The sequence below is a fragment of the Peromyscus leucopus genome, chromosome 19 (genome assembly GCF_004664715.2).
Source record: "Peromyscus leucopus breed LL Stock chromosome 19, UCI_PerLeu_2.1, whole genome shotgun sequence".
Taxonomy (NCBI): Eukaryota; Metazoa; Chordata; class Mammalia; order Rodentia; family Cricetidae; genus Peromyscus; species Peromyscus leucopus.
Genome location: NC_051079.1, coordinates 19,978,402 through 19,996,032, shown reverse-complemented (window position 1 = coordinate 19,996,032; position 17,631 = coordinate 19,978,402). Strand labels below are relative to the sequence as shown.

Genomic DNA, 17,631 nt, shown 5'->3' with positions numbered 1-17,631 from the left:
CGGAGATCCTGGTGGGGTCTACTATTGCTATTTTGTGAAATGGTCATTTAAGCTAGTAAGTATGGGCTTTCCACCACAGCCAGAGAAACACTTTTTTTTTTTTTTTCTTAACAGCCAATGCATATTCAACTGGACAAACTGATGAGAATAAAAGACTGTGAGTCCTTAGTCCTAAATGGGGCATCTGTATCACTATCTCCAAGGGCTCAGTAAATATTTTGGAAGCGGAAATAGGAAGAAGGTTAAGAGATGGAGTATGAGATGGCACATCATCTTCCTGGCAGGACATAGCTCTTGCTCACATGAACTCACAGTAGCTACAACTACCTATACAGGACCTGCCGGCCAAAATTCCATCAAGGATTGTGGTGCGGTGCTTATGAGGAGCTATTGGAAGCTGATGGTTCTTTCAGATGGGAAAATGATTTTCTCTCAGGTTGTGGCCACTGCAGGTTGCCCTTTCCCAATGGATGGCCCAAGATCCATGCATGCATGCATGCATGCATAAGACTCAGAAGTACATAAAATATAAGGAGACAACATATTTGGAAGGGGAATCCAGAGGAGCTGGAGGGGAGAGTGGATATAATTAAAACACATTATATACACGTGTGAAATTCTCAAAGAATAAAAATATTAAAAAACAATATAAATGAACATTTCAGTGAAATGTAAAAGGGGTTACACCCTAAGGGAAACGTGTTTATGTACCTTATGCAAATATTTAAGGGCATTATATTAACATTATAGTAGTAAATATCTCACATAACAGTTTAATTATGGATTACTGTCACATTAAAAAACTATAAAAAGCAAAATTAATGGTAACTGTCACCTTGGTAGAAATTCTTAAACGTAGACTAGTAATTGATTTTGCAAATTGAAAAAGCAAACTGCCTTACAGGCTAATAAGTCACTCTGTTGCTTTAGAGGACGATAGTTCTAATTCTAGCAGAAAAGACCTTCTAACCCCAAAATACACTTCCTAGCAAATGTCTTAGGTGTTCAAATACTCTTTGCAAATATAATTGGAGGCTCCTGTCAAAATTACTTCAATCAGTGTAAAGACACGGGAGCAAATCAATACGCTTTTTGGGCTCTAATGCTTGCTCTACACCTTGCAGAAAAAAACCAGAAATTTCAAGCTAATCAGCATCAAGCTTTCTTACCATATTATCAAACTATCTGACCAAGAAAGTATGTGATCTTCCAACAGCTGATCTCTTCATTCATCTGAAATTTCAGTTGTTAAAAATTAGTGTGTAGTTTAGCCAGAAAGTTACTTATTCTGAAAGGACCTCAGCATACATCCCACCCCTTCCTCATCAAGGGTCTCCCCAACATTCACTATCGAATTCAGAAAATCCAGAAATAGCTGACAGGTCAAGTCCAATGTGAACCTGGCGGTGACATCGCCACATCTGGCCTGAGGTGTTTTTTTTTTTTTTTTTTTTTTTAAGCCTCCACAAGGGCAGTTTTTCCTTTACCCCGGTTTCTCTGCTCAGGAAATTCAAGACTGACTAACACTGCCCCCACCTCTTCACTCAACTGGTATTTTCCATCATCCTCAGCACTCATCTTCTGAATGGCTTGATACAGTGAGACTCCTTCAGCTGTTCCAATCTAGTCAGTATTCTATGAAGCTTTAAACCTTATGTTCTTGAGAAAGTCAAAGATTTGATTAAGTTCTGGATGATAAGCGGAGCAGGCCGGCTGAGCACTAGCAGGCTGACTGAGCACTGGCAGGCACACTCACAGCATCCTGCTGACTTTGGTTCAGTACCAGCTAGTTCAAGCTCCAGCTGCTGCAGCTGCAGCTCCTGCTGCCTTCACATCCCACCATGACGGAATGTGCCCTGCACACCTTTTGTGCCTGATGCTATTTTGTCATAGCAACAGAAAAGCAAGGAAGACAGGTAGAAAGCTTGAGAGCAGCCCACACTATAAAGGAGGTTACAGGCCAGCTCCAGCTAATAATGAGGTTGTTTCTCAAAAATCTAAAACATAAAAAAAAAAAAAAAAAAAAGCTGAAGTAAAGGAAATTAAACAATAATATTGACATGCAAGTCCTTATGTAGGTATATTTGCATGGGGAAATAACAAAGAGTTGAACTGCAGTACTGTATGCTCAGTTTACGTTTTAAAAACCACCAAACCCAATTTTTAAAATGATGTTTCACAGGTTGTTTGGGCTCGAGGAGGAAGAGCAGGTACTGAATTGAAGGTGCAGCTCTGAAGACAGACCGTGGCTGCGGGTGGTAGGCCGTAAGTCTGCATCAGAGAGAAACATGACTCATCAGGTCTGGCTTACTGCACCAAACACCGGGCACTGGGGAAGCAGTCCAGGTAGAGCCAAGCCTAAGCAAGTTTCACTCAGCACTGTTCGTCTGCACAGAATTCCACAGTAGTGCAAAAATCATTTCCTGAGTCCTGCCTGGCACATGCTTCTATACAATACTGAGTTTGTAAAGATCAGCAAGATGGAATAATTTTATCTGACAATCAACTCCAAAATGCTCAGTAGGTTACAGCCAGAGCTCAGTATCTGACCATGGCCACTTGTTTACAGGTTTGTGGTCTCCTGTGCCATAGCAGGCATGAGGACTCCACGAATTTCTCAAAGCTGAAGATACTTACCATGACGGCTGGCCTTGTACAGAAAAAACCTGACAACCCTGAGACAGGAGATATAAAAAATAATAAAAATGTCCAGCTCTGCAATGTGCTAATTATGAAGCTGTGAAAATCTTGTCCAGACGTGGAGGCTTCATTATCAACAGGGCCAGTCAGAGGAGACAAGGGCTCAGAAGGGACCACAGAAGGGTTAAGACTCCTGCTGATGAAAAACAGCACTGATACATGAAGGAGACGGGGGCGGGGGCTGGCTGATGACTTTAGTCACAAGCTCTAATGATGACTTGAACGATCCTTTCCTCTTCATTGGTTGTCTAATCTGCATGAGGGTTTTATACAAATCATGACGATGAGGATAATATACACAAAGAATCGCAGGGACACTGTCGTAGCAACCATGTAGCTGGATGCTTGCTCTACAGCTGTGAGAAATAACCATTAATGGAATTCTCAGAAACTGTAGTAATTTAACCTTCATACATGCTGTTATTGGATACTTAATATTTATTGGGTCTTAAGTAAGAAATATTCACTTTCCTTACACGCTCACCTGACTACAATACATGAACATGTAGGTGCAATTGAGGGCCTCTATCACTGTGGACGCTCCTTCTTCAAAATTCTTCCAAAAAAAGCTGGATAGATTGCTGCGAATTCTAGTCTTGAAAGGCAAACATTCTACTTTGAAAGGATGCATTACATGCTTGAGCTATTTAAAAAAAGAATTTCAAATCTCAGTTTGCATAGAAAAATAATTTATTGGGCTCATTGAATAAAGAAAGGTGTCTGCCACCAAGCCTGGCCACCTGAGTGTGATCCCCGGAACACACAGGTGGGAGAAGAAAGCCCCCTCCTAAAGGCTGCCCCCTAACCACCACACAAGTGCTAGGGCACCCCCCCCCATCTCTACATGTACTCAAATACTTGTAAAAACCTTTCAGAACTTATTGCCGAAGATGTGTACTGTGTCACATGATTGTGATAGAACCTCCCATTGAGTAACAGTATCTACAATCACCCCACTTTACATATGTACAACTCAGGAGAGCTGTGAACTGTCGTTTATAAAACAACACCTCAATATTTATAGTTCTAAGAGAATAAGCCTCTCTTGAAGTGCTGTTTTTCCCTCACCCCTCTCCCCAGCCCTTGACCATGTACTGCTCTCCATCTGTCTATAGGCAGGAGCAACTGATTCACAACTGTTCCTGTTGCGTTCTCATATCCCACTCTATCACCTCCTGCAGAGATGCTCAGTGCTGCCCGTGGAAGGGGCAGACAGGGCACAGGGCACAGGGCACAGGGCCCGGGCTGGGCCAATGCTGCCTACTGTGGAGTCCTGCTTTCTCACTACCCCCTGTCCACAAAAAGCTTTCTAAAAAAAAAAAAAAAAAACAAAACCCAATTATTCAACTGTAAAAAGAATGTGCTGTAATGTATAAAACTTGGAGAAAATGTAAAAGCAAAACACTATGTAAATTATACAGAAACCAATGAACAAAATTGGGGGCAGGGAGGAAGAGAATGAGGGAAAGAGAGAAGAGAGGAGAAAAACCAGCTTCAAAACTGGAAAACAAATCCATATGCATATGGAAAAGGAAAACGGCATTTCAGATTCAGAGGCTAAATGCTTTACTGTTTCATAACAGAACTTCCCTGTCATTTTAAAAACATATACGTAATTCTCTTCTTATCTTTATACATTATAAGACAAATATATACAGTGATTTTCGGCAGGCCCAGAAGTCATTATGTAGCGGAGGCTGGTTTCAAATCTGTGGCAAATTGTCCTGCCTCAGCCTCCAGAGTTCTGGAATTAGAGATGTGAGCTACTACGCCCTGCTTGATACACAGTAGCTTTAAACAAACCCTCTATCCAAGATTTAACAGTGGCGTCCAAGAAGATGATGTAACTTCCGGACACTGTCTTCTCTTTGTTCACTTCTCTGATGTCTTTAGCATACACAGCAGTGGCTTCTCCTGTGTTTTCTTACTGAGCCAGGCATCATGAGGGGCCAAATCCACCTTCATTTTCTCCAGTACTATTAAAATTAAAAACAAACAAAAAAAATTTACTTCACTCTTCATGAGAAAAGATTAAACAACAATTAATAAAAATGACTTAGTGACTTTGCTAAATGTCCTGAAAGAGGATCAGGATGGAATTGACCATGTATGGGATCCTGAGGCTTGAGAAATAGGTTTATGTGAGAGAATGTTTGGGGGAGGAGTTGCTGACTCACTGTAAGCACAAGATTAAGACGACAAATTATTATGTGGGAGAAAAACAAATTCCCCCCAGCACTGGAAGGCAAACTCATCTTAAACCACGCTCCCAATAACAAGCACACTTAGCTCTCAGTGCCACACTCTGGAAACAACTGGATACCTGCCATTGCTTGCAGAAGGCAAGTGCTGAATTCTGCACTGGTCTGCGAACTAAACCTGATGCGGTCCTGAGAGAACAAAGCCAGCGCACAGCTGTGTCCAAGATGGACGAATCCAGTATCACCACACCCCTCAGGCCTTTAGTGCCTGTGGACTGTATCTCCTAGGAACTGACAGAGATCTTACTGTCAGCGTTGCAGTGCAGAGCATGTGTAGATTTGAAAACTGCCAACATTCTGACTAAATTTAATCGGATACAACTTAAAGCATCAATTTGAGTAAGAATATGTAAAATGTTTATTTTATGCTAATGAAAGAAATAACTTACATTTTCAGAAGCAATTTAAGTATTTTCATTAAAGGTTCTATCAGAGAAATGAACCCTCTAAATGATGGTCCCCACACAGAGTCGTATGCATTATCTGGAATTTACCATGTGGCAAGAACCAGGGTGGGCTCTATGGGTAATAACGCAGACGTTTCCAATCCGATAGAGAGGTCCTAACACACTGGCACTAACTCAAACTCAAGAGTCCTCTAACCAGTAGGAAGGATGCTCCCAGCACAGCAAAGGCTGGGGTCAGAGCGACACTGTGCAGAGGAACTGTCATGAAACCTGCAAGATTCTATCTAAAAGCTTTCACATGATAAATATTGAAAATGCTGGTAAAAGGCAAACTGTAAAAGACCCATACTGACATGCGAACAGTCTGAAGATCCTGGAAGCATTTCAGAAATAAATCCCCATGCGTGTTTATGTATGTTTTTATGTGTGTGTGAAAAAAACCCTGTGACTGAACAGATGGTCTTAAATGATTTTTTAAAACACTTCAAAAGTGTCTGTTGATGAAAAAAAAAAAAGATTAAGAACACTAAGTATGAGAGCTGGTTCTAAGCATTCAACTCTCTATAGTCCTGAAGAACCATTTTAAAAAGGACTTAAGCAACCCCACACCTGAGGCTCAGGAAACATCGCAGAAGAGGAAACACAAAGATGAGCTCAACAAGATGGAACCAATGAACATGCCAACCTTGACAGGGAAAAGCTTACGAGGTCTCTCTCAACCTACACAAAGAACTATATTCAATGGAGGGGTGCTGGGAACATCTCCAGGAAAGGGCCCACTGCCAAACAGACAGCTCTGAAGACATACATACAACTAACACTATATAGACCGCACAAGCTGTATTTAGGAATATACATGTATATACATGCATGCATATAATAACAATTAATGAAAAAATTATTTTTAAGGCCGTGAATTTTGAGAGCAGGGAGCGAAATATGGGAAGGTTTGGAGGGAAGCAAAGGAAGGAAGAAATGTAATACTACTATAATCTCATAAATAATATAAATGAATTTGAGGTGATACAAGTCTGGGGAAGAGAACAGTAAGTAGAAGTTGTTTTTAGTTGAGGCAGGTGAGGAGGCAAACAGGGACAGACAGACATCCCCCCCCAGATCACACAGAAGTACCTAAAAACCTTTCTTACACAGTAAGTGGAATCTGTATGAAAGAAAAATATTCAGGAGATTGTAGCTGGCACCCATCAGGCAGGCAGGGGGCTGCCTTCACAGTAATGAAGCAGGTGGAGGACCTTAATGCCTTGGCCATGTAGCAAGTGACGGGTAGAGCTGCTTGGGCCAGAGACATGCAGGATGGATTTTGCCAACAGGCCAATCAGTGCTGTCCCACATTTACAGTATTTGCTTCTGATTAACTATTCCAGCAGCTCCTTTCTGTATTTATATATATATATATATATATATATATATATATATATATATATATGTGGCTTTTGAGCAGTTTTAAAATTTTTAATTTAATTTTTTGTTTCTTGAGACAAGGTGTCTATGTAGTGCTGGCTGTCCTGGGTCTCTCTACATATAGACCAAGTGGCTTTCAATTCACAAAGATCCACTTGCTTCTGCCTCCCAAGTGCTGGGATTAAAGGCGTGCAAGTTCATGCCTGAAAATTTATTTTTACTTTTGATGGTCAGAAAATGAGGGTGGAAAAGATGAAAATATTTTTTTTTTTACTTACAAGTAAGTAATAATAATAAAAATAACCCTATTCCTACAAACTCTACTCATGTCTAATAAAGTAAAGCTTGAGTACATAGCCACAAAAAAAACCCTTTTTCTGACAGGTATGGACCTGGAGCATGTTTCCTATTGGCCTCAATTTTCCAGATGGTGAATGTATGTCATAAGGCAAGACAATCATGTGAGGTAATGCAGCGAGCTCACATCAGTGCTGGTACATTCAGGCGTCTGACAGGCAGCTGTTGCCTCTTTTGTGACTACTTCTCAGCTATACGTCTGTTGTCTGCTTATTCCTCATATAAGCCAAATAAATGCATCAAGAACACATGTGGGACATGGGCTGACACATCATTGTTTGTGAGACACAATGATCAGACCTTTAATAAGGTGTTATTTAAACTGCTGCTTAGGGAATCATCTGGCTCTTCAGAAAAATTCTAAATTAAAACAAAACGGTTTTTAGAGAAGACTTTCACTGGTAACAGAACTCAGTGTTTTGTTTTGTTCCATGAGAAATTGTACAATGCTATTCTTCAAGCCTAATGGTGAAATGAGGACTACATAATGGGAACTCTGAATAGCATCTACTTTTTTTCTTTTAAAGTTATTTTGCATCTAGAAAAGAAAGTAGGCTGATACTTTGTGTTCCAAACAGATTGGCTATTATACACAAAGAGGTACATTCTTTATAGAGGCAAGACAGTGGGAACTACATATACGGAGTCCGTGCACTGGGTACCTGGAAGGATGTTAGTGTTTGGCTTAGAATGTGGCTAGTTAAGAGCAGTCATAGCTACCTGGCTTCAAACTTTATGATAAGCATGATTAATACAGCCAGCAGAACTGAGTTTTACTGGCCAAGGAAACTTCAAAATCACAGAACATGAGGTAAAAGTATGGACCCCGGAGGGATTACTATGCTAAGTCACACAGTAAAAACAAAATACAAACATTAGAAAATCTCCGCTACTTATCATAAGAGGAACAGCAAAGCTTCAACAGACCAGCTACCTCTGTTCTCACTTATATACTCAGCTGAAGATTCAAAGGCCACTTAATAGTTGTAGAAGAAGATCATAAATTCATAAAGGGATTTTGTGGAAATTTTTATTACTTAGGACATTTACTTGGGTGCTCAAAAATTAGTATATATTTTATTTTCTATTTATTTGTTGACAGAACTCAAAATGGTAACACATGTCTAACTTAGTCTAAGACTTAAAGCTTTTAAGATAAATACCAACAATCCTTACACAAGGTGATTTTCTCTTCTGGATGGACGTTAGTTGATGTTGGCCCCTCTACCTAAGCTGGCTTCATCAGAGAATTTTTGTTAAGACCAAACGACACCTAAAGCTCAAGTTCATCATCTGATGGACTCAAGTTCAGGAAATAATCAAGCATTTATATTATTACGTTTGATATTGCTGCTAATGCTTAAAACCAAACACAGCAACTTTCAAACAACTGGAACAAAATACAGTTACTAGCAGTACATTGCTGGATTTTTGCCTGCCACAAGAATTTTGAACATGCGCACAAATCCAACACAGACGACGAGATCATACACAATCTTCACAGATGCCAGGGCATATCTGACCAGAAAATTTAGAATAAAGGGAAGAATCAATAGAAACAGAATGAAATACAGAGAAAGCTTACAAAAAAAAAAGCTTTTATTATTCAAGATATTATCAAACGAAGAAAAGCTACATTAAAACACCCTTCAGGAAGTAACAGAAAAGGAGTAGTAAAGAAATAACTAAAGAAACAGAAAAGGCTTGGTGACATACTAGATACTGCTGGATGGATCTGCACAAAGACCTTGAACTTGAGAGAGTAAAACAAGAGATTCAGTGAATACACAGAGGAAGGCAAGACTTCACAAGAGAAGTAGCCCGACTTTTCTGACAGCCATTTTCATAATGATCTTCATTATGAAATTCATACAAGGAACATATCAAATCTGAAGGTCATCATCCAGGGCTGCCAAACAAGTTTCCTCATACACAAGAGATCCTGCTCCATTTCTGTGATGGGTACAGATGGCTTCTCTGGATTCTAAACTCCTTTCCTTATTCTGCAGCATTTACCAAAACCCTGAAGTATCTAAGTCCACGTGCCAAGACTTCTGTCAAACCTAGAAGTTTCAAAGGGGAGCTGTAATAGACTACACGGGACAAATATCCTAAGAAGGGTTCTACAATGCTCCTCTATGTAGAAATGATATGATTTCAAGATGCTCTCTTCAGCTACTGCGAAGATGTCATTAAGGTTCAATGGAAAAACAGAGCCCGGAAGGGTAAGAATGTCGCTAGCAGGTGAGTATCTCTGATGACCCCTTAGGGCCTGGCAGGGAGAGACTGGCACGCAGCGCTGGAGGACTTACCTGGGCAAACTTATGGATCTGCTCCACCACTGCAGCAAACAGTGCATGCACGCTCTCGTCAATCAGACTCTGCATGTAGTGCACAGCTTCCTCATCCGACAGGTCCAAACGGAACTTATCCTGCACCTGGAGAGAACCCCAGACAACATCAACTTTTCAATGGAACATGTCAGGAACATGCTCTGCAGACAAAGAGTCAACCTGACAGACATCATAAGATGCCAAGAGTTATGCCAATAAGGAGCTCCTCGTGCCTCGCTTCTGCTCGACAGACACCGATTCCTTTGAAGAACAGAAATACCATTACTTCAGCTCAAAGTTGCACTTCATACTTGAGCATTCTAGCTCAAGAGCTACTGAGTGACAGAAACAGACACTGCAGGGTGAGATCACATTAACAACTCCCAACCCACACACACCTTGATGGTCATAGGTCACGAGAAGTGCATCAATCACTGGCAAAATAAAGAGATGTTCTAAAAAAGCCTTTTCCACAGCAGCCCCCTGATCTTGGTAAGGGATTATTTCAATGCGTCTATAATGTCCAAAGATATGTATCTTCTAGTTCACATTTTAAGGCATAGTTCATTTTCAATAGTATTGAGTACTAGAAAAATTAGTGTATGCATGAATGCATATACATGCATCTGTGTTTTTCCTCAAATATAAAAACCAGTGTGATTGAAGAACTATTTTGGATATACCTGTAAGCAGTACACAAAGTCTCTCATTTGACCCTGTGATGACCTGCTGCCATAGGAACCCTTAATTGGTGAAGAGGTGTGTGTTTCCAGATAGTCTTATGTCCCTGCACAAATCCTCTATTGTAAATGACCCATATCTACTGCTTTAATGCAGAATGGAAGAAAGTAGGATTTCCAAGTAGGCAAACTACTTAATTTTGTATTTCCTTTTATTTTTGACAATACTGTAGTCATCAAATTCGCCCTCCATTACCCGATTAGCTGCCTCCCACTCCTGTAAACTACCTTTTTACCCCAGCTAGTCCCCTAACCCCGCATCTACTTTCCTGTTTTCTGTTTCTATGGTTTGGGTTTTGGTGCCTTGCTAAGTGTATTAGGTTTGCTAGTAAAAGGATGAGTAGAGAGTTACTTATGAGAGTTATCTACAGAACACAATCTGAATAGGAGAAAGCAGAGGTAATGCAGGCCACAGCCACAGCAAGCTGCAGTGTGGAAGTACAGATTGTGGCTTGATTCCACAGTCCAGGACAGAGACACAAAAGAAAAGCACATGCAAACAGAGTGGCACTTCAGAGGGCTCGTCTTCAGTGATCTGATTCTCTCATTTGGACCCCACACAATGACAACCATTCTCCTTCAGATGTCTCTGTGGCAGGATGTCTGACAACTATGGTACTATTTCAAGAAACGTAAGAAAAAAAATCAGAAAGCATGAGGATCAAAATAAAATTCTAGCCCAAGTTACCAAGTTTGTGTAGTTACCTCAAGTCCCTGCACCGCAGGAAGAAAGTATATAATTGGCATAGAGTGTTCTTTACCAAATATGAACCATTTTCTTTAATGAGGTTTACACGAAGGCAGCCAATTCGTACTGCTCTCCCTGACTCGTGCTAGGCCACCTGGCATTGCCCTCTACCTTCCTAAGAGTCTGCTAGTTCACCAAGCTGCAGCCTCTGTTCTTCAATTACATACCTTCCATTAACTGGCACTACATTCAAGATATACATTAACACTTTGCCTTAGGGGCCACACTTCCGGCTCTACAGCTTTCACTTCGCCTTTCTCTCCCTTCTAGTTTTTCCTTTGTATTCACACGCCCTACTCATGTGCTTTCCCTTAAGCTCGTTCACCTGTGCACCAGCAACTGCTCAGCTTTCCTAGGGATCCATGGCTCAGGTATCATCTCAGTGTGCTTCCACTCACTGCCTTTGTGTTCACTGGCTTCGCATCACATTTATGGACCTGTTAACAGACCTATTAACATACATGGATGGTACGGAACAGAGACTGCAAATTCTGTTGTGTTGATGTTAAGAGTCATCCTAGTAGGTAGGCCGTTAAACTGGCTGAGGTTCCATCAAACACTAAGCACAGTTGAACACTTGGCTCAGTTTTAGGCAGGTTTACTTATATTTACTCAAACAATCTGGAAACTACCTTGAAGCAAAAAGCCATGAACTGAAAAGTTCATCCATTGCTATCTGCCTTTCACAGTTACACAGGCACTCTGCTTATGTATGATGCTGGAAACCCAGTACTACTTCTTCGTACCCTGCCTTACAAGTGCCACGTGCATTCTGGTCACGGTTGTGAAACAGAGTACTCTAACACTCAGTACAGGCGTGATAACAGAACATCTAAAAGACATCCAAACATTCAGAGTATTTCCCCATTTTGGGAATGCCCAAACTGTCTGATTCTTGAAGATCCACTTGCAATCTTGTACCACAGTAGACCCATTTCAACTATTATATCTTCAAGAAACAAACAGCTTCTCCAAAAGAGTCACTTAGCCGGCAATAACATTTTCACAGCGGGTAATTACATTTTGAAGAGTCTACTTTACCACTACCAGATGCTCAAATGATCTAAAAGCCTAAGTGAGCCAAAAGAGGTTCAGCTATATGCTGCACAGACATTCTAGTCACCAATGGGCCACATATGCAATGGTGTCCCTAGTGACTGTAATACTGGAAAGTCCTAACATCCAGACACAACAGTCTCAGGCAGGGAAAGCACAGGAAATAGTTTTGCTTGGGGCCTCTATTTGTTTTTGAGTTATGCACTCACACCCTCCTTGTAATGCACTTGGCAGCCGAGAGCTTTCACTGAATGTAATATGCACACACCCCTCTCCAAATGATGTACCCAGCAACCCCAAAACCATTCTACAGCCCCCAACCTGCATCAGGCTATACAAACTCCCATCTCTGAATAATGGTATAATTCTCCCTGCTCCTGGTAACAATCCAATTTAGTCTTCTTCTTACAGAGAACAATTTATTAAATGTGAATTTAATAAAATAAAACCCACAGGTTAGCCTAATGTTTCTGCACCATACCAGAATTATATAGCCCAAGTTTGCTATATTTAATCATATATATATATACATCTTAACAATTCTTAAATTTGCAGGATAATTTCTCCAATAAAGCCCTAAAACACATTTTTATACTAAGAAGCACAGTGGTTTTATTTAAATAAGTATTTTTGAGTGTTCAATTTACACAAGCTAATATAGATATACCTTTGCATAAAAATAATTTAGTGTTCAGAATCTCTTACACAGCAGCAGCTTTCAATTAAATAAACTGTAGACTTTCCTCATTAAATTCTTCTTTTCAGAAAGCTAGATTAAGTTGGATATTACTCTGGGAGATGAAGACAAAAGAATCATGCCTTAAAGGCTAGCCTCAACTACACAGATTCCTATCTCAAAATTAAACAACAAACAAACAAAGCAGAGAATGTTTTCCCTCTATCGACTTCTTAATAATGTAATAGCAAAAATAACTACAACAAAGGAACAAATTTGATTCATCCAGATGAAAGGAAAAGTCTTGACTTAAGGTTATTTTCACGAGTTCATTTATTGTGCTGTATTAGAATACAAAACCAAAATTCCTTAGTGTAATAGAAGAGGATTTAAAAGAGTAACTTTAAAAACAGAAGAAAGGCAAACCCCCACCCAACCATGGCTACAGGAGAACCACATTGGAAACTGCTTAAACAAGCTGTTGTGGAAGCAAACCAAAGCCTCGTGTCTCCCATACTGCACAGGAGTGGATATCTGATGTCTACAGGCTGATCCAACAGGAGCCATGGGTAATCCAACAGGAAGCACGGGTAATTTAATTTTAAAGGTACCTCAAATACAGTCAGCTTTTTACAGCTTCTTGTAATATACATAATTTCTTTTGTTTTAAAGTTTAGTAGGAAATCAATTTAAAGAAAGAATGTGCCCATTAAATTCTCCAATAGAAAACAGTACCTTAAATTACTGAATAAACTTGGCATCAAAGTTTAGAGGTTCCTTTTTAATTACTGAAATAAAGGGAAGAGGAATGAGAAGGTACTGGCTGTTAAGCGGTCGTGTTTATATGTGGATCCATTAAACATCTTCTTTAGTGCCTTCCCCCCAACCCTCTGAAGACAGCTAGACATTTTAAAGAGCTAGGAAGATCTGAATGCTTAGAAGATGAGATCATCTTTCCAACTCACCATCTCTAGTCACCAAGCTAAGGACTGTTCAGGAGCACACGTTCTGTTTCAAGTGATACACACGTATGTCTATAGTAAGAAGTCTTAGTCCAGTGCTGCAGGCTTATGAAATGTCTCCTCCAAATTCTCTCTTCAAGTTTCTATCTTTCCCAGTGGAGCCTTTTTCTTGGCTATAGCTAACATCACCAACATCACTGCCAGGTCAAGATGCCACCCCCACTCCCTTTTCTCACCCTTATCATTCACCACTATCTAGTAAGTTGGACTTTTACTCACGTTATCCTGTTTGATGTCCATCTCTCTTACTACGGTATCTGTGCACAGGAAATGGATTCCCCTAATATCTCGGGCCAACAGCAGGGCATGGCTTTACAAACAAGCAGCAGCTCACAGACACCGCAGTGAGCAAGGAAGTGGACAGGAAAGCATGAAGGCCGCTCAGGGAGAGAAGAGCAGCAGCACAGCCTAGCGCAGAAGTGGTGTTTTCAGTTAAGCAAAGCAGATCTACAGACAGCAGGTCCTTAACACGCACCAAACAGGCAGTGAGGACGCATGTGTTTTGTGTACTTGCAGTTTTTAATTTGCTAATTTTTTTTCTGAGATATTGTTTCATTATGTAACACACACTGGCACAGAATCTACTACATAACCCAGGCTGGCCTGGAACTCAAAGTTTTCTGGCCTGAGCTTTCCAATGTGTATGTGTGTTCATTTGCTTATTTCTTATTTAGCATACTCCCACATATGTGTTTTGTGTGTGTGTGTGTGTGCGTGTGTGTGTGTGTGTGTGTGTGTGTGTGTGTGTGTATGAGCCAGAGGATAAGGTTCGGGAAACAATTTTTGCCTTCTACCATATAGATTCTGGGGATCAAATTCAGGTCATTAGGCTTGGTGACAAGCACCTTTACCTACTGAACTGTCTTGCGAGTCCAAAAGTGTTTTTCATATAATTTCAGTAATAACATATACATTTTAATATTTATAAAAACACATATTATCAAATTAAATGGAGAGAAACTCAAAGCGATACCACTAAATTCAGGAACAAGACAAGGCTGTCCACTCTCCCCATATTTATTCAATATAGTACTAGAAGTTCTAGATAGAGCAATTAGACAACAAAAGGAGATCAAAGGGATACAAATTGGCAAGGAAGAAGTCAAACTTTCACTATTTGCAGATGATATGATAGTATACATAAGTGACCCCAAAAACTCTACCAGGGAACTCCTACAGCTGATAAACTCCTTCAGTAAAGTGGCAGGATACAAGATCAACTCAAAAAAATCAGTAGCCCTCCTATACACAAATGATAAAAGGGCTGAGAAAGAAGTCAGAGAAACATCACCCTTTACAATAGCCACAAATAATATAAAATACCTTGGGATAACACTAACTAAACAAGTGAAGGACCTTTTTGATAAGAACTTTAAATCTCTAAAGAAAGAAATCGAAGAAGATATCAGAAAATGGAAGGACCTCCCATGCTCATGGATAGGTAGGATTAACATAGTAAAAATGGCAATCTTACCAAAAGCAATCTACAGATTCAATACAATCCCCATCAAAATCCCAACACAATTCTTCACAGACTTGGAAAGAAAAATACTCAACTTTATATGGAAAAACAAAAGACCCAGGATAGCTAAAAGAATCTTATACGATAAAGCAACCTTTGGAGGCATCACCATCCCTGACCTCAAACTCTACTATAGAGCTATAGTAATAAAAACAGCTTGGTACTGGTATAAAAACCGACATACGGACCAATGGAATCAAATTGAAGACCCTGACATTAACCCATGCACATATGAACACCTGGTTTTTGACAAAGGAGCCAAAACTATACAATGGAAAAAAGAAAGTATCTTCAACAAATGGTGCTGGCATAACTGGATGTCAATATGTAAAAGATTACAAATAGATCCATATCTGTCACCATCACAAAACTCAAGTCCAAGTGGATCAAAGACCTAAACATAAATCCAGTTACACTAAACTTAATAGAAAAGAAAATAGGAAGCACTCTTGAACGCATTGGCACCGGAGACCATTTCCTAAATAAAACACCAACAGCACAGACCTTGAGCACAACAATTAATAAATGGGACCTCTCGAAACTAAGAAGCTTTTGCAGGGCAAAAGACACAGTCAATAAGACAAAAAGACAGCCAACAGAATGGGAAAAGATCTTCACCAACCCCACATCTGACAGAGGATTGATCTCCACAGTATATAAAGAACTCAAGAAACTAGACACCAAAATACTGAACAGTCCAATTAAAAAATGGGCTAAAGAGCTAAACAGAGAATTCACAAAACAAGAACTACAAATGGCCGAAAGACATTTAAAGAAATGCTCAACATCCTTAATCATCAGAGAAATGCAAATCAAAACGACTCTGAGATACCACCTTACACCTGTCAGAATGGCTACGATCAAAAACACCAATGACAACCAATGTTGGAGAGGATGTGGAGCAAAGGGAACACTCCTCCACTGTTGGTGGGAATGTAAACTTGTACAACCACTGTGGAAATCAGTATGGCGGTTTCTCAGAAAATTAGGAATCGAACTACCTCAAGACCCAGCCATCCCACTCTTGGGCATATACCCAAGGAATGCTGATTCACACCATAAAGATACATGCTCAGCTATGTTCATAGCAGCACTATTTGTAATAGCCAGAACCTGGAAACAACCTAGATGCCCATCAATGGAAGAATGGATGAAAAAAATGTGGTACATATACACAATGGAGTACTACTCAGCAGAGAAAAATAATGAAAGCATGAAATTTGCAGGCAAATGGATGGGACTAGAAAAAAAGTCATCTTGAGTGAGGTAACCCAAACCCAGAAAGACAGTCATGGTATGTACTCACTCATAGGTGGATTCTAGATATAAAATAAAGAACAATCAGACCACAACCCATAGAACCATAGAGGCTATATATATAGCATGGAGGTCCCTAGGATGACTGTGGCTTATAATAAATTTCCGTTTTACTCAATTATTGAAAAAAAATACCTAAATGAATGGAAACACATGAACTATGAACCAAAGGCTGAGGGGCCCCCAGCTGGATCAGGCCCTCTGAATAGGTGAGACAGTTGATTGGCTTGAACAGTTTGGGAGGCAACTAGGCATTGGGACCGATTCCTGTGCTCATTGCATGAGTTGGCTGTTTGAAACCTGGAGCTTATGCAGGGACACTTGGCTCAGCCTGGGAGGAAGAGACTGGACCTGCCTGGACTGAGTCTATCAGGTTGATCGCAATCCTTGGGGAAGGACTTGTCCTGGAGGAGGTGGGAATGGGGGGTAAGCTGGGGGTAAGGGGAGGGTGTGGGAGGGGGGAGAATAGGGGAACCCGTGACTGATATGTAGGACTGAATGGTATTGTAAAATAAAATATATATATATATTTAAAAAAAAAAAAAAAAAGGTCCTTTAAAGGTCTGGGATTTAAAAAAGAAAAAAAAAAAAAGAAAGAAAGTTAGAGCTACCAGGACACACACACAGAAAAAAAAAAAAAAATAACCAAAAAATAACCAAAAAAAACCCACGTGTTATATTTACATAATAAACTAATAGGATCAATTTGCACATTACTGGAACTTATTTAATCCACTATGCCCTGGTCATATTAACAATAAAATACTTAATTTTATCAAAATATATTTTTATTGATTAAACTACTTGACAGTCTTTGTTCCAAGTAACTGGCTATAAAAGAATTATGACAGTTTTGAGTGAACGTCTCCTATAACTAAACTCTGCTGGGCACACTGACCTCACAACTACTAGGTAACTTGTGATGTTTGCAGCTGATGATGGTACACTAACTCCTGGCCTGTAGGAGGGACAGTTCCCCAAAACAAGCTTCAAGGTGGTGACGTTTGTGCATATCCCACCTGAACAGAAAGGTGCGCACATTTATCTATAACATGAGTATTTAGGTAACA

At 40.0% G+C, this 17,631-nt stretch overlaps 1 protein-coding gene across 1 annotated transcript in view; it reads right to left on the bottom strand.

The window, feature by feature from the left end:
- Positions 1 to 4,249: 4,249 nt before the first annotated feature.
- Pik3c3 (phosphatidylinositol 3-kinase catalytic subunit type 3) overlaps positions 4,250 to 17,631 on the bottom strand; it is a 96,031-nt gene continuing 82,649 nt past the window's right edge. The window contains exons 24-25 of the mRNA XM_028867100.2: positions 9,460 to 9,585; positions 4,250 to 4,676 (exon numbers count right to left, since the gene is read on the bottom strand). Coding sequence (XP_028722933.1) covers positions 4,662 to 4,676; positions 9,460 to 9,585 — 141 coding nt within the window. The 3' untranslated portion in view covers positions 4,250 to 4,661. The remainder of the gene's footprint in view (positions 4,677 to 9,459; positions 9,586 to 17,631) is intronic.